The following is a 23,798-nucleotide window of genomic DNA, read 5'->3' as shown; positions in this document are numbered from 1 at the left end:
TGAGAGTGGGGAGGTTTAGTAAGATGCCTAGTGCCCTTGGTTTGTTTATGCATTCAACAACCATTGAGCGCCTGCTGTGTGCCAGACACACAGCTGGGGATGCAGTGATGCAGGGATGAGGCGTGTTTGCAGAGTGCCAAAGGCACAAATATGGTCAAGGGGTCGGGGAGGAGGTGGGGTGTATTTCGAGGCACAAGGAGTTATCCAGACCAGGGAGCAGGACAGAGTGTCCAAGTCTGTGCTGGGAAGGCCCAGAGGGAAGCGGGGAGCCGGACTTGGAGGAAGTCTAAGAACCCGTGTGCCTGGAGGGGGAGAGTCAGGAGGAGGGGCCGGCCGGGTCCTGCCAGTCCCCAGCAGGCTGCACCTGAGCTCAAAGTCAGCTGGTCTGGCCTGAAGCCTCTGTTGAGGGAGTGGATGAAAAAGTAGTTGGAAAACATCCCAAGGGAAGTACCAGGGAGGAGATTTTTGGGCAGTTCTCTTCATGTCTGAATCTGAGGACCATGGCGAGGACCTGGATTGCGCAAGCCTGGTGTGTATCCTGAGTCCAGGAGGTCTGAGAACTCTCTATGTCCTCATTCTAATCCTCCTGAGCCAGCCGGTTCAGTGGGTGTGCGCAGTCTGCTCGGGGCTTGCCTGCACACATTGTTCCAGCTTCCGTGTTACATCCTCTAAGCACAGTTACCCCAAGGGCCAGGAGAGAGAGTGGTTCTCCCTCAGAGCCTCTCTGCTTATGCCGGGATCTCTGCTGCCACATTTCACCCTCCTGATGCAGTGAGTGGCAAGGTGCCTCTCGTCTTCAGATGGCTTGAGGGCGTAAGACTTCCCGATGCCCCAGAGAAGAGGAATCAAGGCCTGGCCCTCGCTGCACTCTATTCCTGGCGCGTCTCTCAGCGTCCCGGGGGGGTGGGCGGCAGTGGTGGTGTCCCATGCTCACTTAGAGTCTGGAAGGTGTTAGATGGGTTTGCAGCTGAATGAGGAGACCAGGCACTTTCCTCAGAGCATTACAAAATATGCTGTCCACACTCATCCCTACAGGCTAGTGAGGGAGCAGATGATCCAAAGCATGTGGCAATACAGAGAGCGTTTGGCCCTGTGCCTCAGGGCCTTTGCACATGCCGCTCCCGCTCCCTGAAATCATCTCTGTGCTGTGTCTTTTTTTTTATTCCTGTTTGTACAGCACTTTAATACCTTAATATATCATTTCATTTGATCCTCTCTACAAACCTTGGAAGTAGGTACTTCCTACTTCAAGCATCATTCCCCAATTTCCATTTTATAGATGAGATTATTGGAGTTCATAGATGGTCAAATACAAATGTAGATTTGATATTTTAAAAGAATAGTAACAACACTAACTTAACGTAACTGGGTGTGACTCAGGACCTAAGCAGTGAAGAGAATTACCAAAAACATTTTTAAAAAATCAAAGTATTAGCTTTCAGGGTTCCAGCAAGGCCTAGATAATTATAACTTTTTCAACAGAGGCCGAAGCTAACAGTTGTGCTTAATTTTTTCCACCTGAGGCTTAGGCTGTGAAGATAGAATATGCATTAAGTTGATAAGCCTAAGATAGTCCCCTTAGAGAGCTGAAATGACTAGGAGAATGCCGGGGTCCAGCCCCGGCTGATCCAGGGTATTCGAAGCGGGGACGGCGTCGGCGACCTATTTATTTATAAATATTTATCAAAGATTTAAAGAGTAATAGAATGAGGATAGCTCAGTAGGAAAATTCAGTGGAGAAAAGAGGCTGAATAAAATTCCAAAGCAGGGAATTAGCGTCACCTCCGAAGGCCGCAGGCATCCTCCCGTTCTCCTGAAGGAGAGGAGACACTAAGGCCTCCCCGGTCGGATCTTAGAAGCCCAGGCAAAATTAGTAGGCTTGACGAGCTTTCCCGCCTCAGGAAAAATTCAGCCAGAAGGTGAAAGAAAGAACGACATGGGGAGACCAAGTTTTGGTGAACAAGGCCTGCACTTTATTTTCCAAAGTAGTTTTTATACCTAAAGTTGTGCATAGAGGATAATGGGGGAAGGGGTGGAGTCATGCAAGGACAGCAGCTCCTGGTCCTAATCGAAGCCAGGCTTTCAAACTTATCATATGCAAAAGTTCAGGTGAATTACATCATCTTCTGGCCAGGAGGCCTGTTAACATTTTAAGAAACTTATCTTTCTCTAAAGGTGATTATTCCAAAGTCAGGCACCAGCCTCCAAAAAAGCACTGGACAAAGCTGCATTCTTATAGGGCAAAGGTGAGGTGGGCTCAATCAAGAAAAGAATTAACTCAAGGGTCCAAGGTTACAAACATTGAGGCTACTACTTACATTTCTATACACCCATTATATCAATCAATACACTGCCAAGGACACAGTAGGTACAGAGTATGGAGACTTAGCAGCAAACATTGGCTCAACAAGTGAAAAACCCTTCACCAATACAATTTCTAATCAATCTTTTAACTACTCAAAAGAATCTGTGTTTAGACAGCTTAGAACATCTCCTGCCTCTCACAGTTGGGAGGCTCTGAACAATCACATGTGGCCAGAAAAACCTATTCAGGCAGGCTAGAGGACTTTCAAAGGAGTTTGTAGGTTGAAACACTGTCACACCCAGGAATTATTAACTGGAGCTGTAAGCTAACTCTTTTTTCAGAGAGAGGTAGTGGGGGACAGCCCCCCGTAAAGTCAGAGGTGTAGGTGAAAGCACAAAGCAGAAAGTAGGCAGACTCTGGTTTTGGGGGTAGATGCTCGAGAATTTCCAGGGGGACTCCTGAGGCTCGATCCCGCCTTTGCGTATGCCGAGCCTCCCTCCTCATGACCTTTGCCACGGGCGGAGTTCCTCACACTGGCTCCTGGCAGTGATAGAATTTCAGTTGAGCTATTCCAGATCCTGAAAGATGATGCTGTGGAAAGTGCTGCACTCAATATGCAATATGCACTCAATATGCAATATGCCGGCTCCCGGCAGGAGAAAACTGAAAATTCAAAATTGGAGAAAGTGAAAACAAGAATGAAGCAGGAATATCAAAGAAAAGAGTAGCCCAACTGGGGAAACTGCTCTGACCCCTTAGGTATATATTCATTCTGGGCCTAAGACACATGTCGATCAGGGTATTTGCTGCTGTTGTTTAATCACCCAGTCATGTCCAAGTCTTTGTGACCCCATGGACTGCAGCACGCCAGGCCTCCCTGTCCATCAGCATCTTCCAAAGTTTGCCCAAGTCACATCCATTGCATCAGTGATGCCATCCAGCCATCTCATCCTCTGATGCCCTCTTCTCCTTCTGCCCTCAATCTTTCCTAGCATCAGGGACTTTTCCAATGAGTCGACTGTTCTCATCAGATGACCAAAATACTACAGCTTCAGCATCAGTCTTTCCAACAAGTACTCAGGGTTGATCTTCCTTAAGATTGACTGGTTTGATCTCCTTGCTGTCCAAGGGACTTGCAGGCGTCTTCTCTAGCACTACAGTTTGAAGGCATCAAGGTCCAAAGAGTAAGACAAACATTTCAGTGAGGAATTGTGGAAGGCTGACTCGTTCACTGTAAGAGCAGTGTGTGCGTCGTCTTCATGCTGGCTCACCAGATCCCTTCCTTTAGGTCTCAGCTCAGATGCCACATCTCCCCAGAAGCCTTCCCTTGCCCTTTGAGCTTGAGCCAAGAACCCCTCTCTGTCTCCCATCATAGCCCCTAGCATGTTAGCATCACCTGCTCTGTTTCTCTCCCTCCACCACCTCCGCCATCCCGCTGCTCTAGACCTCAGCACCCAGAAGAGCGCCTGCTGAGAGCTGCGTGAGGAACTGAATCAGTTCTTTCCAATTGGTATGGGCCTAGAAATGACTGATGATTTTAGCAGCATGTGATGACTTTAACTGCAGAATTACGTTTTGCTTAGTACAGGATACCAGTCTGAGTGGGCCTTATGAGAGGACATAATAGGAAATAGTGGTGAGAAGCAGCTGGAATTTCATTTTTGCTCTGACCCCTCCAAGCTCACTCACAGCCAGTCTGAGAAACAGGGCTTTTTCTGGAGTGTTGTAAACTCAGTTGTCCATTTCTGTAGCTCTTTAGCATTCAGACATCAGGCTGTTGGATCTTTTCAGATCCCTGAGTCCCAGCACCTCTTGAATTTTCCCCAATCACTCCTCTTAACCCTCTCAACCTCCCTGCTCCCACCGTCCTCTCTGCTTCAGTCTCTGCCTTCATGACATCAAATTGTCTATAGCAGCAGTCCCCAGCCTTTTTGGCATTGGGGACCAGTTTCATGGAAGGTGGGTTTTCCATGGATGGTGGCCAGGGGATGAGGAGCACACAACCTAGACCCTTCGCATGCTCAGTGCATGGCAGGGTTTGCGCTCCTGTGAGAATCTGTTTTTAAAATTAACTTATTTATTTTATTTTTTTTTTAATTTTATTTTATTTGTAAACTTTACATAATTGTATTAGTTTTGCCAAATATCAAAATGAATCCACCACAGGTATACATGTGTTCCCCATCCTGAACTTATTTATTTTAATTGGAGGATAATTCTGTTACAACATTGTGATGGGTTTTGCCATACATCAACGTGAATCTTAAGCTGTTCTGACAGGAAGTGGAGCGCAGGCGGTAATGCCAGTGATGGGGAGTGGCTATAAGTACCACGCTTTACTCACTTGTCTGCCGCTCCCCTCTGCTCTGTGGACTGGGGTTGGGGACCCTGTTCTATGGGATGTTGGTCTCCTCCTGTGCTGGGCTCCTTGCGGAGGGCTCCCCTCCCTCTCCCAGTGCCACCTGAGCCCCCTGTCCAACTCCCACCTCTGCTTTGTGACTGTTCCTCAGCCCCACCTTTGTACCCCAGAGGGCTTTTTATGTTTACAGCGAAAGAGGAGGTGCAGTAAAGAAAGCTGCGTATAACTGGGGGTGGGAGGGCAGGAGGATTAATTACCACAGGGATGTTTGCTTGGAGTTTTAATGAGACTACCTTTCCCTTACTCCCCCCTCCCTTTTGTTTTTCCTTTTTTCTTTTCTCCCAGCTGAGAACATCCACTTAGTATGTCTTTTCGAATCCTGGAACATTAGGTATTAACATTCTGCACCCAGCATCTCGATGTAATAAATAAATCAATAAGCTGATTGCCTGCAGAGGTTTGATTGCTGAGTGCGCGGGGGTACCTTTTGTTCTTCAGCAAACAATCATTTCACACTAGGGAACAGAGATGAATGTGGGTATAGAGCTTGTCCTGGCCTCTGATGCGTAGCCCTGACCCAGGAAGTCATGATTCCAGCAATGTGTGTGGTTCACAGGCAGCTGCCAAATGCTCTGCGTCCTTCCCTATGACAGTTTTGCGTGTCATAAATACGTTTCTCATTTGCCAGAATAGTCCTGGGTTTGTTTTGAATCTGACAGGTCCTCCGACACCTCTTTCTTAAATCTCACTAACAGATCATTTGTACCAAAAAAGGCTGCCTTGACAGGAAGAAAGTATGATTTTCAGTTGGGGCTGAAAATCAGATGCAAGTTATGACAACACTGAGATTTCCTAGACCCTAAGATTAATCGTGACTACCTCACCGTGGAATACTTGGCGTGGTAGAAACTAGTCTCCATTTATTGTTGCTGTCAAAACCTTTGATTGGAAAACTCTTCACAGTGGGAATATTGCCATTTCTAAAGATGTGTGATTTAGTTCCTGCTATGTTTAAAACACAATATGGTTGCTCTTTGTGGTAACAATAGATATGCCCCTGAAGAGTTGTTTATAAACTGAATTTTTACAAATAAACTCATGTTAAATGTACATGGGGGGGGCTATTATATTACTTTATGGGTTCTTTTATAATTAGAAAGACTACTCCTAATTCATTTGAGATATATAATGTTCACATATTGGGTTTTGCTTAAATGAAGTAATATTTTTTCTGATTATAAAATATTATACTTTGAGTAGAAGTATAAACAAGGAAAATCATGATTTGTGAATCTACTTCCCCATCCTGAGATAACAGTTAATATTTTGATATATTTCCTTTGATTATTTTTTATGTCTATTATTATGACATGGGAATATAATGACTATATTGCTAAGTAACCCACATTTCTCCAGTTTGTTTCTTCAACAATTTCCCCTCATATTTTTTCCATAGCTTTTTTTTTCCATCGCTTTTTAAATTGAAGTATAGTTGATATACAGTATTATAATATTACAGGTATACAGTACAGTAACACAATTTTTAACACAATGTATGTCCCATTTATAGTTATTATAAAGTATTGCATATTTAATAATAGCCACATAGAGATACCAAGAGAACATTTCATGCAAAGATGGGCTCGATAAAGAACAGAAATGGTATGGACCTAACAGAAGCAGAAGATATTAAGAAGAGGTGGCAAGAATACACAGAAGAACTGTACAAAAAAGATCTTCACGACCCAGATAATCACGATGGTGTGATCACTGACCTAGAGCCAGACATCCTGGAATGTGAAGTCAAGTGGGCCTTAGAAAGCATCATTACGAACAAAGCTAGTGGAGGTGATGGCATTCCAGTTGAGCTATTCCAAATCCTGAAAGATGATGCTGTGCAAGTGCTGCACTCAATGTGCCAGCAAATTTGGAAAACTCAGCAGTGGCCACAGGACTGGAAAAGGTCAGTTTTCATTCCAATCCCAAAGAAAGGCAATGCCAAAGAATGCTCAAACTACCGCACAATTGCACTCATCTCACACACTGGTAAAGTAATGCTCAAAATTCTCCAAGCCAGGCTTCAGCAATACATGAACCGTGAACTTCCTGATGTTCAAGCTGGTTGTAGAAAAGGCAGAGGAACCAGAGATCAAATTGCCAACATCTGCTGGATCATGGAAAAAGCAAGAGAGTTCCAGAAAAGCATCTATTTCTGCTTTATTGACTATGCCAAAGCCTTTGACTGTGTGGATCACAATAAACTGTGGAAAATTCTGAAAGAGATGGGAATACCAGACCACCAGATCTGCCTCCTGAGAAATTTGTATGCAGGTCAGGAAGCAACAGTTAGAACTGGACATGGAATAACAGACTGGTTCCAAATAGGAAAAGGAGTATGTCAAGGCTGTATATTGTCACCCTGCTTATTTAACTTATATGCAGAATACATCATGAGAAAGCTGGACTGGAAGAAACACAAACTGGAATCAAGATTGCCAGGAGAAATATCAATAACCTCAGATATGCAGATGACACCACCCTTAATGGCAGAAAGTGAAGAGGAACTCAAAAGCCTCTTGATGAAAGTGAAAGTGGAGAGTGAAAAAGTTGGCTTAAAGCTCAACATTCAGAAAACGAAGATCATGGCATCTTGTCCCACCACTTCATGGGAAATAGATGGGTAAACAGTGGAAACAGTGTCAGACTTTATTTTGTTGGGCTCCAAAATCACTGCAGATGGTGACTGCAGCCATGAAATTAAAAGACGCTTACTCCTTGGAAGGAAAGTTATGTCCAGCCTAGACAGCATATTCAAAAGCAGAGACATTACTTTGCCAACAAAGGTCTGCCTAGTCAGGGCTATGGTTTTTCCTGTGGTCATGTATGGATGTGAGAGTTGGACTGTGAAGAAGGCTGAGCACCGAAGAATTGATGCTTTTGAACTGTGGTGTTGGAGAAGACTCTTGAGACTCCCTTGGACTGCAAGGAGATCCAACCAATCTATTCTGAAGGAGATCAGCCCTGGGATTTCTTTGGAAGGAATGATGCTAAAGCTGAAACTCCAGTCCTTTGGCCACCTCGTGCGAAGAGTTGACTCCTTGGAAAAGACTCTGATGCTGGGAGGGATTGGGGGCAGGAGAAGGGGATGACAGAGGATGAGATGGCTGGATGGCATCACTGACTCAATGGACGTGAGTCTGGGTGAACTCCTGGAGTTAGTGATGGATAGGGAGGCCTGGCGTGCTGCGATTCATGGGGTCGCAAAGAGTCAGACACGACTCAGCGACTGAACTCAACTGAACTGACATTGGACAGTATAATCCTTGTAGCTTTTCTTAATAGCTTGTATCTTTTACTCCTCTACTTCTGTATTGCCCCTCCCCCTTCCCTCTGCTCACACTGGTATCTACTGTTTTGTTTTCTGTATATATGAGTTGGCTTATTTTTTGTTTCGTTCACTAATTTGTTGTATTTTTTTAAGTTTCCATGTAAATAATATCATCCAGTATTCATTTTTCCTCTGATTTATTTCATGTAGCATAATACCCTCAATCATGGCATCTGGTCCCATCACTTCATGGGAAATAGATGGGGAAACAGTGGAAACAGTGTCAGACTTTATTTTTGGGGGGCTCCAAAATCACTGCAGATGGTGACTGCAGCCATGAAATTGAAAGATGCTTACTCCTTGGAAGGAAAGTTATGACCAACCTAGACAGCATATTAAAAAGCAGAAATATTACTTTGCCAACAAAGGTCCGTCTAGTCAAGGCTATGGTTTTTCCAATGGTCATGTATGGATTTGAGAGTTGGACTGTGACGAAAGCTGAGTGCCGAATAATTGATGCTTTTGAACTGTGGTGCTGGAGAAGACTCTTGAGAGTCCCTTGGACTGCAAGGAGATCCAACCAGTCCATTCTAAAGGAGACCAGTCCTATGTGTTCATTGGAAGGACTGATGTTGAGGCTGAAACTCCTATACTTTGGCCACCTCATGCGAAGAGTTGACTCGTTGGAAAAGACCCTGATGCTGGGAGGGATTGGGGACAGGAGGAGAAGGGGACAACAGAGGCTGAGATGGCTGGATGGCATCACAGACTCGATGCACATGAGTTTGGGTGAACTCCGGGAGTTGGTGATGGACAGGGAGGCCTGGTGTGCTGTGATTCATGGGGTTGCAAAGAGTTGGACACGACTGAGTGACTGAACTGAACTGAATACCCTCAAAGTCCATCCTTATTGCTACAGATGGCAACATTTCATTCTTTTTTATGGCTGAGTAGTAGTCCATGTTGTGTGTGTACCTATACGTATTCATACACCACATCTTCTTTATCCATTCATCTGTTGATGGAAGCTTAAGTTGCTTAGATGAAGTAATCTTAATAAGAATCAGGCAGGGTTACCAATGATCCTTTCTCAATAGTTCTTACTTAAACCACTAAGTAATTTCTTATGGGTTCTTCAGCCTACAGCTCCGTGATTCTGTGTGTTCTGGTTATCTATTTCTGCTGACCAAGCCACTCCCAAATTTAGTGGCTTAAAAAATTAATTGTTTCTCATGATTCTGTGGGTTGTTTGGGTCAGTTGCTGGTTCTCCGTTGAACTTCCCACATGTGGTTACAGTCCAGTGCTGGCTGGGGCTGAAGTCATTTGAAGGCTTGTGTGAGCTGGAGGACCAAGATGGCTTGCTTACGAGACTGGCAGAGCCTGGCTGTCAGCTGGACTCTTGGAGCACTTCTGTGTGACTTGCTGTGTGGCTTGTTCTTCTCACAACATGGTGGTTGGGTTCAAGAGGGAGGATCCTGAGAGGTCAGTATTCCAAGAAACTCAGGCAGAAGCTACAAGGCTTCTTCTGACCCTGCCTGAAAATCCCAGAACATGGCTTCTGCCACATTCTGTTGGCCAAGGCAAGGGATTAAAGTGAGTTCCAGTGTAAGGAAAGTGAATTAGGCTTCCCCTCTTGACATAGAATGAGACCTCTGCTGGCTCGAGCGGTAAAGAATCTGCCCACAGTGTGGGAGACCTGGGTTTGATCCCTGGGTTGGGAAGATCCCCTGGAGATTGGAATGGCAAACCATTCCAGTATTCTTGTCTAGAGGATCCCCATGGACAGAGGAGCCTGGTGGGCTCCATGGGGTCTCAAAAGTGTTGGACACACCTGAGTGACTGACACTTTCACTTTTATTGACATAAGTTGCAATATGAGAGTAGGGTCTATGTTTTGACTGTCTGTCATACTGCGTGTCAGAAAAAGAGCATTGTCTAGGGGAACAGGAATACATAATTACGAAAGGCATGAGAGGCATGGCAGAACAGTAGAGAGGAGTTATAGAATGCTCTATATGTATGAATGAATTGTCCAGCCTTGTCGATGAGGACTCCATGCATGCTAGGGAGCACACACTGAATGAACCCGTCTCCGTGGAGGCCCGGTGGTACCCCACAGAGAGAGACATTCCCATCGGCTGGCTCCTGCTCTGCATTACCACACTCATATTACAGGTGGCTGAAAAAAATGCCTGGTAAGGGATTAAATAGCACAGGCACATATCTGCCTAAGAGCTACCCAACCTTGTATCCTACTCATATGAGTCGATGAAGCTATGTTCATAAATTAAAGCTGCACTTTATTTCACAAACACACAATGTGTGAAGTAACGTGTCCAGTACATTCACTTCTCAGCTCATGTCATGGAGGTGCTTGGAGAGGGCTATACCCGTGGAGTACCTTATGTGCTTAGGGTGGACACTTTCTGGTGTTTGAGAAAAGGTCAACTTCTGTTCAGATGCTTAAAGCCCTAATTGCCTCCTTTCTCCTGAATTAGGAAAACAGCTGCCCTGTAAAGCACACTGAGTCGCAGGTGCCTGAGTTCCAGCTGTAGAGTGTGGCTGATCTGAATGCATGGGCTGACAGCTCCCTCAAGGGTTGTTAGATTGGTTTCACCCTGGTTGCATTGTTTCCTTCTTCCCAAACACCTCTCTCTCTGGCTCCCTGGAGATTCAGATTTGTGTTTATCTGTGCTGAAAATTTAAAGGCAAGAGAACCAATGTTTCAAGCTATTTGTTATATAACCAGAGGCTGTGCCAGGAATGAATTAAGCTCTGCGTTAGACATATGTTAAAACCTCAATCTCTGGGAAAGGTTGGAAGAATATCCCTAGGTAAGAAAAACAAATACTTAGAGGAGATTGATAGAAGTTTGAGCCAGAATACCACTATGTGGGATGAGTACTCTATTGACTTATTAAATGGACATGGAAGCAACCTAGATGTCCATCAGCAGATGAATGGATAAGAAAGCTGTGGTACATATACACAATGGAGTATTACTCAGCCATTAAAAAGAATACATTTGAATCAGTTCTAATCAGGTAGATGAAACTGGAGCCTATTATACAAAGTAAGCAAGAAAGAAAAACACCAATACAGTATCAGTTCAGTTCAGTCATTCAGTCATGTCTGACTCTTTGTGACCCCATGAATCACAGCACGCCAGGCCTCCCTGTCCATCACTAACTCCCGGAGTTCACTCAGACTCACGTCCATCGAGTCACTGATGCCATCCAGCCATCTCATCCTCTGTTGTCCCCTTCTCCTCCTGCCCCCAATCCCTCCCAGCATCAGGGTCTTTTCCAAGGAGTCAACTCTTCGCATGAGGTGGCCAAAGTACTGGAGTTTCAGCTTCAGCATCATTCCCTCCAAAGAAATCCCAGGGCTGATCTCCTTGGGAATGGACTGGTTGGATCTCCTTGCAGTCCAAGGGAGTCTCAAGAGTCTTCTCCAACACCACAGTTCCAAAGCATCAATTCTTCGGCACTCAGCTTTCTTCACAGTCCAACTCTCATATCCATACATGACCACAGGAAAAACCATAGCCTTGACTAGACGGACCTTTGTTGGCAAAGTAATGTCTCTGCTTTTGAATATTCTATCTAGGTTGGTCATAACTTTCCTTGCAAGAAGGAAGCGTCTTTTAATTTCATGGCTGCAGTCACCATCTGCAGTAATTTTGGAGCCCCCAAAAATAAAGTCTGACACTATTTCCAGTATACTAATGCATATATATGGAATTTTTAAAGATGGTAACGATAACCCTGTATGTGAGATAGCAAAAGAGACACAGATGTATAGAACAGTTTTTTGGACTCCGTGAGAGACGCCAGTCCAGGTTCGATATCGGATGCTTGGGGCTGGTGCGCTGGGATGACCCAGAGGGATGGTATGGGGAGGGAGGTGGGAAGGGGGTTCAGGATGGGGAACATGTGTACACCCATGGCGGATTCATGTTGATGTGTGGCAGAACCAATACAATATTGTAAAGTAATTAGCCTCCAATTATAATAAATAAATTTAAATTAAAAAATATATTAAATATAGTCTTGTGGAATGCTAGGCATAAGAGGATTCTCAAGATGCCCCTTATATAGAGCCCATATTTTTATACCACCAGGAGGGCATCTGGCAAGGTGAGGGACATGGAAGGAGGGATGGGAGAGAGAGAGAGAGTGAGGATGAGACACCACGCTCATGAACCTCAGGGTGGTGGACAGAGTTTGGAGGAAGAGGAGCTTCACTCTTGCCTGATTTCGTCCACATAGGTCATGCTAATCAGGGGAGACACCTCCTGTTTTTCAGCTCCTGATGAAGAGTCCACACTCTCCGCATTGCAGCCGAGGGTGTGCCTTTCAGTCACACTAATGTAGAACTACAGTTTACCTTCCAGCAGACATTGTGAGAGCTCCTACTGTGTTGCCAGATACTGTGTTAGTGGAGGGATGGGACATAGGAGAGCTCGTGCTGGGAGACAGACAAGTAACATCATTACAGATTATGATCAGTGTTTTGGAAAACCAGGGGTGACAAAGAATAACATGTGGTTCCAGTTTCATGTAGGATGTTCAGGAGGTCACAAGTGATCCCGAAGTTATTGGTTGAACTTTGACATGTATCCTATGGTATTTTTAGTTTTCTGAAGTTGCGTGTCATTAAGGTCCAAATTAAAACCATTCTGGCCTTTTCTGAGCCCAAGCCTTAGAATGCCAAATGGACAGCAGTCCTGGGAGACGGTGGAAAGCCAGAGCTGATGGCCAGACTCCTCTGGCGGGCACTTTGCTCATCACCGGGTTCTCTCCTCAGGGAAAGGAGACGTGTTTGGAGACGTGTTCTGGAAGGAAGCCACCCTTGCCCAGTCCTGTGCCAATGTGAGGGCCTTGACCTACTGTGACCTCCATGTGATCAAGCGGGACGCCCTGCAGAAAGTGCTGGAATTCTACACGGCCTTCTCCCACTCCTTCTCCCGGAACCTCATTCTCACCTACAACTTGAGGAAGCGGGTGAGTGTGCAGTTTCCATCTCTTTTCTACCAAGAGCAGTCTCTGTGCTCTTAGGATAACCATGTGGGCTGAGGAAGTCCTTTCGCTGTTTATTTAAATGGAGTAGCTGATTCTCTAGAGGTTCTGCTTGTTGCTTGCTCTTTGGAGCTTTTGCTATAAAATGAGAGAGAAAAGGACGTTACTTGATTAAAAGATGGATTGATTTTGGTGCAGAAGGGTTTGCTCCTGAGTGTGTCTGTGGGCTTTCCCTCAGTAAAATCCTCACCTTCTAGCATTTTGAAAAGATGAGTTTTAAAAAAAATGAGGTTGTTAGTCAATAAAATGGTTGAGTGGGATCACTTAATTAATGTAAACTGAATTCTCCCTGCTGATTAGAACACACTAAATGGTGTGAGGCTGTTAGCCAGCTGGTAATAATATTTTTTTTTTAAAAAGATAGAACAGTGAGTCAGTTGAGTCCAGAATATAAGAGATGGGATTTGATTCTCTGGAGATTATTTTATATACAGATGTCAGTTTAACTAACTGAGAGATGATTTGTGGTTTTAAGAACCAGAAGATCTCTCATCTGAACTTGTTACTTTCACCCTCAAATCATCAGAATTGCCCCATCTGTCTCTGCAAGGATTAGACAATGTGTCTTGTACTTGGGTTTTCATGACCGATGTTCTTGCATTTCATTTATCTCCTTTGGTCAAGCAGGTAGCTCGCCACCTATAGAATTCATCCAGGATGACTGTCTTAGGAATCTTTCCAGAAACAACCTCGTGATCTCCCCCCACCCCTCAAACTGCTCCTCTTCTCATGGTCCCTGTCTCTATTGTCTGTGTTGCCCTGGGGCTCCAGGTTGGAAAACCCTGCCATCGTCCTCGATGCTTCTTCCCTGCCTCCCATGCCTCATCACATCCCGTTGCTTCTACCTGTACCCTCAAACCTCAGTCCACACTGCTCTCCTCCCCAGGAATTGCCCTGAGCTCTTGGACCACAGCACCCCTGATACAGTATCTCCTCCATCCTGGACCAAGCAGTAACACACTCTCCCGCCTAGTGCGTTTCCTCAATGCAGTGCTTCCTCCTTGGCCACTTATGTGACCATTGGGATGATCTCATTCCCCTCTGTAAAGACTTTTTGCCCCCACTCTAACTACAGCATGATGTCCGCTCACTCCCGCATGGTTTATGTGGCTTTCCACATCTGGCTCAAACTTAACCCCTAAGCCCCAACCCCAATCATTCTTCCCGCACCCACCACTCTCACCAGGAAAATGACCCATATAGTTCTGTAAACATGCCGCACCCTTTCAGAGCACCATGTCTCTGCATGGGCTTCCTGGCCTGGAATTCTTTTCTCTCAAACCCTTCAGTTCAGTCATACAGTTGTGTCCAACTCTTTGCAACCCCAGGGACTGCAGCACGCCAGGCTTCCCTCCATCACCAACTCCCAGAGCTTGCTCAAATTCATGTCCATTGAGTTGGTGATGCCATCCGACCATCTCATCCTCTGTCATCGCCTTCTCCTCCTGCCCTCAATCTTTCCCAGCATCAGAGTCTTTCTCAGCACCAGAGTCGGTTCTTCGCATCAGGTGGCCAAAGTATTGGAGTTCAGCTTCAGCATCAGTCCTTCGAATGAATATTCAGGATTGATTTCCTTTAGGATGGACTGGTTGGATCTCCTTGCAGTCCAAGGGACTCTCCAGAGTCTTCTCCAACACCACAGTTCAAAAGCATCAATTCTTCGTCACTCGGCTTTCTTTATAGTCCAACTCTCGCATCCGTACATGACCACAGGAAAAACCATAGCTATCACTAGATGGACCTTTGTCAGCAAAGTAATGTCTCTGCTTTTTAATGCTCATATCTTAAGGTTATGCTGAAATATTTATTTGTTCATAAATCCCATACATGCCAACTGAACTAGACTAGATGTATAAAACTGAATTAACACTCAGCTCCCTGGCTTCATGAAAAGAAAAGGAAAAAAAAAGTGAAGTCGTTCAGTCATACTTGACTCTCTGCGACCCCATGGACGGTAGCCTGCCAGCCTCCTCTGTCCATGGGATTTTCCAGGCTAGAATACTGGAGTAGGTTGCTATTAGCTTCAGGAACCTCAAGTCTAATGGAGAAGATGCACACAGGAGGGATAAATGCGATACATGATGCTAAGTACCCTGAGTGTGATTTGTACAAGGTGTTACGAGATCATAAAGGAGGAAGGCAGCTAAAGGAGTCAGAGAGAAAGTATTGGGGGTGGGTGATGAGACCTGAGCTGAGTCATAAAGGATCAGTTTGCTAAACAAAGGGAAGTTTGAGTCAAGGCACAAGAAAGGAAACAGCCTTTTGCCTTCCAGGTTTTTTGTACAAAGTTCCAAACACTTGTCACTGGGCTATCACAACAATGTGCTTCCACTTGTTTTAAATTCCTTGACTTGCATTGCCCTGTGAGTCTCTGCTCAGAGATCTGGGAGGGCAAGGGCTTGGTATCCCAGTGCCTAATCCAGAACAGGGAATTTAAAAAACATCTGGGGATGGCATGGAGAAAGAGATGGGAGCTCTGGGTCTCAGCATCTACATCATAAAATGTGAGGCTGTGGCCAAGATGATTGATGATTTTTATGGCCCTGTGATTGGAAAACTGGTCATTTAAATTCCAATGGGGAATGGGCAGTGGGGGAGAAATGTGCATTCACAGTTCCTCCTTGTTTATCTGTGAACATGGAATGCCTGCTGCTACTTTTAGCTAAGTGGATTCTCTTAAAGTCTGTTATTTGATTGATTCCTTCTTTTTATGAAAGCAAGTTGATTATAATCAGCTTTCAGTGTTGCTGGTAATATAGGATGGAAAAAATGTACAGTTTGGGTTATTTGGAGGACTAATCATCTTGGAATAATTGTGGATCAAGTAAATCTATCTTAGAAAAACAAGGACGGCAACCAAAACAACAGCATGTCAGCGGTCAGATTGTTTTTGTAAGCGCAGAATGATCGACAGCTCTGCAGAAGAGGAGGCTCAGGGGGCCGTGTTTCTGAAAGGCTGTTTGGAGAAGAAGTTGGCATGGTCTGTATGGCCATGGGGCACAGAGGAAGAACCAAAGCGGTAGACAGTATGAGCAAGACCTCGGAGAAGATCAGAGCTGCTCAGTGAAAGCAGTAGGTATCCGGTTTCTTGTCCTGAAGGTGTTTAGGCATCCTCTGGAGACCCCCTCAGAAACACTGTGGAAGGGACTTAGTCATCCGATGGAGGGTCAGATCAGTTGACCTTCAAATGTCCTTCCAATCTCAAATGCCTATAAATCTGGTATGGATCTGAGAGAATTTTAGTGAGTTCTTTTCTATAAAGAGATAGCCATTCTTTTTCTTGGAAAAAAAAAAAAAAAGCTTGTCATTTTGGTATATCCATTGTAGTCTCTCATTGTGTCCTTCTGAGAATTAATTCCTAGTTACATAGGGCATAGAAGATGAGAACATTACATGCATGAATCATTCTTGTAGCTATTTTTTTTCTGGCCAAGTGAAGTGTATGCTTGTGGCTGTTTCTATCTTGGCAAAATCGAGTCTGTTATTCTTCAAAGATGCCTGAGAACACGATGCCTTGGACATCGGTTTGGGGAGTTGTTTGGTCTTGTGGACGCCCTCCAGTGCACGGCAAGAACTCTATCCAGTCTCTCCTCCATTTCCCCACCACCCTCATTTCACAAATGTAACATTGTATAGAAAGTTCACAGAGCTGGATGAGTAAGGGAAGAACTGGAGCCAGAAACGACTCATTGGCCAGGTTTCTCTCTGCCTCTCACAGCTTCATGGCTGACCCTGGCCTCTGTATCCCAAGCCTCACCCTCTCACCCCTGAGTCCATGTGTATGAGCACCCTCAGCCTTTGGCACTGCTCTTGGGATCCAACTTAGGAAGGGGTCATAGGCAGTGATGAAGGAGGCAGAACCTGAAGGCCGGTCCAGCGTTTTGTTGACCTTGGGTTTTCCTTGTCTGTTGGCTCTGAGCCCAGTGAGACCTCAGTCTGCTTCTTGCTCTGCCACTTTATGCTTCTGAAAGCCCTAAATGCTGCCTTCCCCATCTGTAAAATGGGGCTTATGGAAAGGTCTCCTTGTAGGATTATTGTGAGGATTAAATAAGATAATACTGCAAAGCTCCCACACACAGAGTTTGGAACATAGTACATACTCAATTAAGTTGTGAGTTACTATTATTTGTTGTGTCCACTGGACACTCTTCTTGTTTTATGCTTCTACCTTTGCGTGTAGAGGGTACTCATTCTCCAGAACATCAGGGCACTCTCTCTGCAGCATGTTCTGTGGGGTGGATGTTACCCCCGGGATCTCTGCACCTCTTACAGCCGAGGGGCCAGCTGCTCTGGCCTCCTTGTCCCTTTGCTTTGGTCCCTGGTGGGGTCGGCCCTCACCCAGTCTTTTGGCCAGTTCCATTCATGGAGGGAAAGCTGAGGTTGTTCTGACCTGTTGAGTCAGTCACCAGGGCATCTGTGTCTTGTCAAGAGGAAAGCACAGCTTCCTCCTTTCTTCTGAGGGAGGTGGCATATTGTCATCCACAATAAAAAGAGGATAAAAGGTCCCCATCCCAGACCCTTGGCTTTCTAGGGTGTCAGGCTCTCTGGACATTTTCCTACAGGCAGCTGGAGCTTTGCACACTATTAATAGTAACATTGTTACCAACTCCAGTTAGTCACAGTGTCAGTATATGTTTTATGTCAGCTTATTAAATCTTCAGAACAGCCTTCATATCCCAGTACCAACCCCACTTCTCAAGGGAATAGACTAGGACCCCATGGAGAACAGAATCACGTTTCCAAGGTCACCCGGCTTGTAAGCGGCAGATTGCAAACCACTCACGTGCCCCCCTCCCTGGTAAGCAGCTCACATCCTGTGGTGGGGCCCTGGTTACGTGTGGCGCTCAGCTTTTCCACGTGAGCATTCTCCTGCAGCCTCTGCTTTCTCTCAATCTGTTGACTTTTCAGAGGTGGCACAGTTCAGTTCAGTTCAGTCACTCAGTCGTGTCCGACTCTTTGTGACCCCATGAATCGCAGCACGCCAGGCCTCCCTGTCCATCACCAACTCCCAGAGTTCACCCAGACTCACGTCCATCGAGTCAGTGATGCCATCCAGCCATCTCATCCTCTGTCATCCCCTTCTCCTCCTGCCCCTGATCCCTCCCAGCATCAGAGTCTTTTCCAATGAGTCAACTCTTCGCATGAGGTGGCCAAACTACTGGAGTTTCAGCTTCAAAATCATTCCCTCCAAAGAAATCCCAGGGCTGATCTCCTTGGGAATGGACTGGTTGGATCTCCTTGCAGTCCAAGGGACTCTCAAGAGTCTTCTCCAACACCACAGTTCAAAAGCATCAATTCTTCGGCACTCAGCCTTCTTCACAGTCCAACTCTCACATCCATACATGACCACAGGAAAAACCATAGCCTTGACTAGATGGACCTTTGTTGGCAGAGTAATGTCTCTGCTTTTGAATATGCTATCTAGGTTGGTCATAACTTTCCTTCCGAGGTGGCACAGTTTGTCTCTGAAATACCTCTAATGGCCTTTGTTGTTCTCCAGCACACTCCAAAAATTGTACAGTAAATCACAGTCATATCTCAGGTTGTGAAACTTGAGAAGGTTTCCCCCCAAAGTGACAGCCACGCCATTGCTGGGCGTGCCAGGGAGGCATGGACCAGCAGGTCAGCCTGGCCGGTGTTAGTAACTAAGAAGAGTTAAGGACCTGGGTTTGAACCCTGGTGTGACTCCTGACTAGCTGTGTGCCCTTGTGCAAGTTACTAAAATAGCCTAAGCCTCAGTTTTCTCATCTGTAAAAAGGGTCTAATAGAATTCCCTCCTAACTAGGTTTAATGGGAAGATCACATACATTATAACAAAACACACACAGTTGACACCTGTAGGAACTACTCACTATAATCTTCTCTTTCCCCTCACCCATTCTCTCCCTCCACCTTCAGTCCGAGAAGTTCTGGGTTCACCCTTTGCCCCGCTCTTTATAACCAGACCCCTTCTCGAGTCAATGTTTCACTTGGGCTCTACTCCCCTTGTAACCAGAGGGGAGCTCTCACCTCCCAGGAGCTCGGAGATCGGTCCTCCTGCCCATTGTTGGACAGTAGTGGAAATGGACCACAAGTAACTGACGTATTGCAGACAAGCAGTTGGGTAATTAACAGCAGTCAGTGCATGGGATAATTGGCATGTAGGTTATTAGTAGGGTGGTGCTCATTTTCTGTGTGGGAGGCTTTATTTTTAAAGCCAAGATTGTTGTGCTTTTGAGTATGTTTTGCATCATGTTTGCATATAGTAATTTGTTCCAGGATAGATTTGTTTTTTCCCTTGGCTTGATAAGGTCTCAACGTACTGAGTTTGGGAGGCACCTAGGACAATAGTTACTGGTGGTTTCAAAGCAGGAGCCTCCTAACGCCTGTTTTCTAAAATGGAGGTTGCCATAGTGAATTGTGATGAATACTATAAGTACATTTCTAGCCCACTTTAGCCAAAGGGCATTTTATTAATATTCTGGAGAAGAGGAGATCAAAGCTTGGAGGCTTGAAGAGAGCTTTGGCTGTAGCTGGCATTGGAAAGCCTTGCAGTTTCCTCCCCAAACAATTTCTCATGGAAGGTTGGTAAGAGGCAAAGACAGACTGCAGAGCCAGGTGCTTGGAAATATGTCCCCTTCCTCACTGCATCGCTAAGTTTTTTAAATGATCTCTACACAGCCCATATTTTCCTTGTCATTCTTCCACAGTGAGGGCTTCTGTGGAATGAAAATCATCTATTAAACTGTCAAGCTATAAAGATCATTTTAAAATCGGGGTGTTGAAAGTAAGGGTGGGGAAGGAAAGAGATGGGTGTGAGTGATAAGACCATAATTCTTTCAGGACAACAAAATATAAATCAAAATCAAGTCCCTTTTCTCTTCAAGAGGATCAGGAGTGATGTTTAGGGACCTGTGAGGCCTTCTGTGGATTTTCAGGGATCCTCCCTAGTGCCCCACCCCCAAAGCATATGATCACAAAGGTGAGAGATAATGACAGGACCCCATGCTTCATTATGTATAAATCTGCAGCCATTTCCAAGGAAGAAATAAAGTTCTGGAAGAAGTATGAGGTTTAAAGCTAGAGCCTCATACCTGGACTCAGCCACTTGTTAGCTGGGGAGGCGGGAGCAGTGAGGGAGGAATTGGAGTAAGTACAGCTATTCTTCTTCTGTGGGTTCATCCTGTCTGCCCCACAGGGTGGCTGTGGCAGGATGGTCAGGTGGAAGGCACAGGCCCTTACAGGTGGTAGGTACACAGTCAGGTGAATTCCCTCCCATTATCTGTAGGCATGGGGGCTGCAGAGCAAAGGAGAGCAGTGGCTGTAATAGTTTCGCTCATTTGAAAAGACCCTGATGCTGGGAAAGATTGAGGGCAGGAGAAGGGGACGACAGAGGATGAGATGGTTGGATGGCATCACCGACTCAGTGGACATGGATTTGGGTGAACTCCAGGAGTTGGTGATGGACAGGGAGGCCTGCCATGCTGCGGGTCATGGGGTCACAAAGAGTCGGACACAACTGAGTGACTGAACTGAACTGAACACTCATATGGAGGCAGTAAGTACTGGTGGCTAAACATATAGATTCTAGAGTAAAAAGTTCTTTTCAAATCCTGACTCTCCTTTGTGACCCTGGGCCAGTTACCTAACTTATCTGGATCCCAGTTCATTCACTGTTAACATAGAAGCAGTAATCATACCTTAGCAGGGTGCTTTGACCTGTTCTCAATGTTATGTGTTGCTATCATTATTGTTATTGGTGAGCTTAGCTTTTCTGGAAATGCAGGGATCCTACCAGACGCTGAAAGTTTTAAAAGGGGAATAGGGGCTAAATTGGACAGGTAGAAATCTCCCAGACAGATGATTCTAAGGTCTGTCCCTGGGCCCCTCAAGTTGTACCAGAGGACCATGTGATTCGTCAGGGGTTTGGGAAAGAATGGTGCTGTTGGACTCATCACAGATCCAATTTCCTCCCAGGACAGAATGGATGGAGGAACTGGAAGAGCTCGGTGTGGGGGAGGTGGGGTTGGAGGGACGTTGTAATTTATCTTAACCCTTATCAACATCATGTCAGTGACACAGCATGTTTACTAGGAGTTAGAAAGGATCTGGCTACTGTAGAGGACTGCCATGCCAATACAATCCTTTGGAGATTAATGTACCTTCCTAATATTTTCTTAGAAGTATGTGGTAATTAATGATAATAACTAGGGTGGTGCTAATGAGTCCCAGACTAGGGGCTCTCCCCAGGTGAGCAGGTTGGCATCCTGAAGCCTCAGATGTGTAGCCCAATATTTTTCACATTCATTTGGCCCCTGAAGACTTTCTGAATTGTACCAATTAGTATAAGTTATCTATTTTAATACACCTACTAACATCTGTCAGAGTGAGCGTTTTGCATAGCATCTTTGGGAAATAGGAACTAGACGATCTTTAATCTCTCTTGTGGTTCCAGTGGTCAGTGACCTGCAGAGTAGATGAGTCTTGTCTGTGAAACATCAAGAAGCCAAAGACACTCAGTGGTGTTGGGGGGCGGGGGGCTGCTTGCTGGGTCCTCAGTGAATCCTGAGCAGAGATTGCTGGCAGTCTCCCTGCTTTATGAACATCCTCCTAAACTCAGCTTTCCCTCACTCCCTACAAGTGCCCTGTAGCCCATTTGATTTCCAAAGGGCAGCCAGCCTTATATTGTCAAAGAGCGTTTGACAGCACGTTCTTGCTGGTATAATCCCATGGACAAAGGAGCCTGGCAGGCTGTATTCGGTGGAGTCACGAACAGTAGACCCTACTGAGCACACACACGTGCTAATAGGAGGCTGCTGAGACATATTGTCTCCTTGACTTCCGATGCCTTCCTTGCAAGTGACTTTCTGGTTATTTTATTGGCTCGGTCAAGTTTCATGTTCCTACCTCATCTGTCACATGTCTGTGCTTCCTAGTTCCCATTTAAATGCTCCTCCTACTCTTTAAAATTGTCTCTTTGGCTATGAGCTCATCCTTATAAAATCTGCCAGTGAGTCATGGAGGTCTTTATTCTAGCCCCTGTTGCCCTATAACTGGAGAGTCAGGATTTCAAACTAGGCTGCCTGTCAGAATGATAACTACCTTCTAAGATGTTAGATTATGGAAACAAATGTTAGTTCAGCCCCTTGGGATGCCCACATCAGGAGCTCACACACAAGTCTACCCCAGCCCGATGTCCATGCAGAAGGTTGTTACTGTGATGTGTGGCATGGAGCAATCCAGTTTTGATGCTTCTCACAGCAAACTTTGTTGGTTGTAATTTACTTGTTACCAGGGTCACTTAATGGTCTTGTCCTGCCCTTACTTAACTTCAACTTCTCAAGTGAATCCACCGGTGGGCTTGGACTCCATATGTCTTCTCTTCAGTCTCTTTGGTATTGGTGAGGCCCCCTGTCCTTTTGATCCAATAAGCTCTGCTCACCTCACTGATAGTTCTCATTATACTTCCAAGTAACTCTAAGCTATGGGCCTTTCTAGAAGCTCCTTAAGGGCTGAGCCTTGTCTGACTAACTCACCTCTGTCCTGATCAATTCTCTTAGAGCTTGGTACAAGTGAAGAAGTGAAGTCACTCAGTTGTGTCCAACTCTTTGCGACCCCATGGACTGTAGCCTACCAGGCTCCTCCATCCATGGGATTTTTCAGGCAAGAATACTGGAGTGGGTTGCCATTTCCTTCTCCAGGAAGGGTCTTCCTGACCCAGGGATTGAACCCGGGACTTCCATCATTGTAGGCAGATGCTTTACCATCTGAGCCACTAGGAAAAAATGGTAAACATTTAAAACTAAGTGAATGAGTGAGTGAATGAACAGATTAGCTGACCAACCAGACAACCAACAAATTAACCTACAAATCCATCAACTTATTGGGCATATGCCTTTCTCTTGTTATTGTTTAGATTTTTGAAACCTTGACTGTAAGATGGCATCCATAGAGACACCTCCCTTTCTTTCTACCTCAGAAGCTCTGCCCATAAATCCCACACCATAGCCTAAGGGATAGTCATCTGACTCCATCTCTTTTCCCTATGCCTGATGCCAAAATCTTGACCTCTGTGCACCAATGCTGAATCAAATCTCAGTTCAGTTCAGTCACTCTGTCATGTCCATCTCTTTGTGACCCCATGGACTGCGGCATGCCAGGCTTCCCTGTCCATCACCAACTCCCGGAGCTTGCTCAAACTCGGGTCCATTGAGTTGGTGATTCCATCCAACCATCTCATCCTCTGTCCCCCCCTTCTCCTCCAGCCTTCAATCTTTCCCAGCATCAGGATCTTTTCCAAGGAGTCAGTTCTTTGTTCTTTGCATCAGGTGGCCAAAGTATTGGAGCTTCAGCTTCAGCATCAGTGCTCCCAGTGAATATTCAGCACTGATTTCCTTTAGGATGGACTGGTTGGATCTCCTTGCATCCAAGGGACTCTCCAGAGTCTTCTCCAACACCACAGTTCAAAAGCATCAATTCTTCGGTGCTCAGTTTTCTTTATGGTCCAACTCTCACATCCATACGTGACTACTGGAAAAACCATAGCTGTGACTAAACAGACTTCTGTTGCAAAGTAATGTCTCTGCTTTTTAATATGCTGTCTATATTGGTCATAGCTTTCTTCCAAGGAGCAAGTGACTTTTAATTTCATGGCTGCAGTCACTGTCCACAGTGATTTTGGAGCCCAAGAAAATAAAGTCTTGCTCTGTTTCCACTATTTCCCCATTTGTCATGAAGTGATGGGA

General features: G+C 45.4%; 1 protein-coding gene across 2 annotated transcripts in view; it reads left to right on the top strand.

Annotated features, from left to right (window-relative positions):
• KCNH1 (potassium voltage-gated channel subfamily H member 1) overlaps window positions 1-23,798 on the top strand; it is a 432,755-nt gene that overhangs the window by 316,077 nt on the left and 92,880 nt on the right. For both annotated transcript variants that reach the window (XM_045165647.1, XM_045165648.1), the window contains one exon: window positions 12,803-12,999. In XM_045165647.1, coding sequence (XP_045021582.1) covers window positions 12,803-12,999 — 197 coding nt within the window. The remainder of the gene's footprint in view (window positions 1-12,802; window positions 13,000-23,798) is intronic.

This window comes from Bubalus bubalis, chromosome 5 (assembly GCF_019923935.1).
Source record: "Bubalus bubalis isolate 160015118507 breed Murrah chromosome 5, NDDB_SH_1, whole genome shotgun sequence".
Taxonomy (NCBI): domain Eukaryota; kingdom Metazoa; phylum Chordata; class Mammalia; order Artiodactyla; family Bovidae; genus Bubalus; species Bubalus bubalis.
Note: the sequence above shows the minus strand (reverse complement) of the source record. Positions and strands in the feature narration are given on the sequence as shown.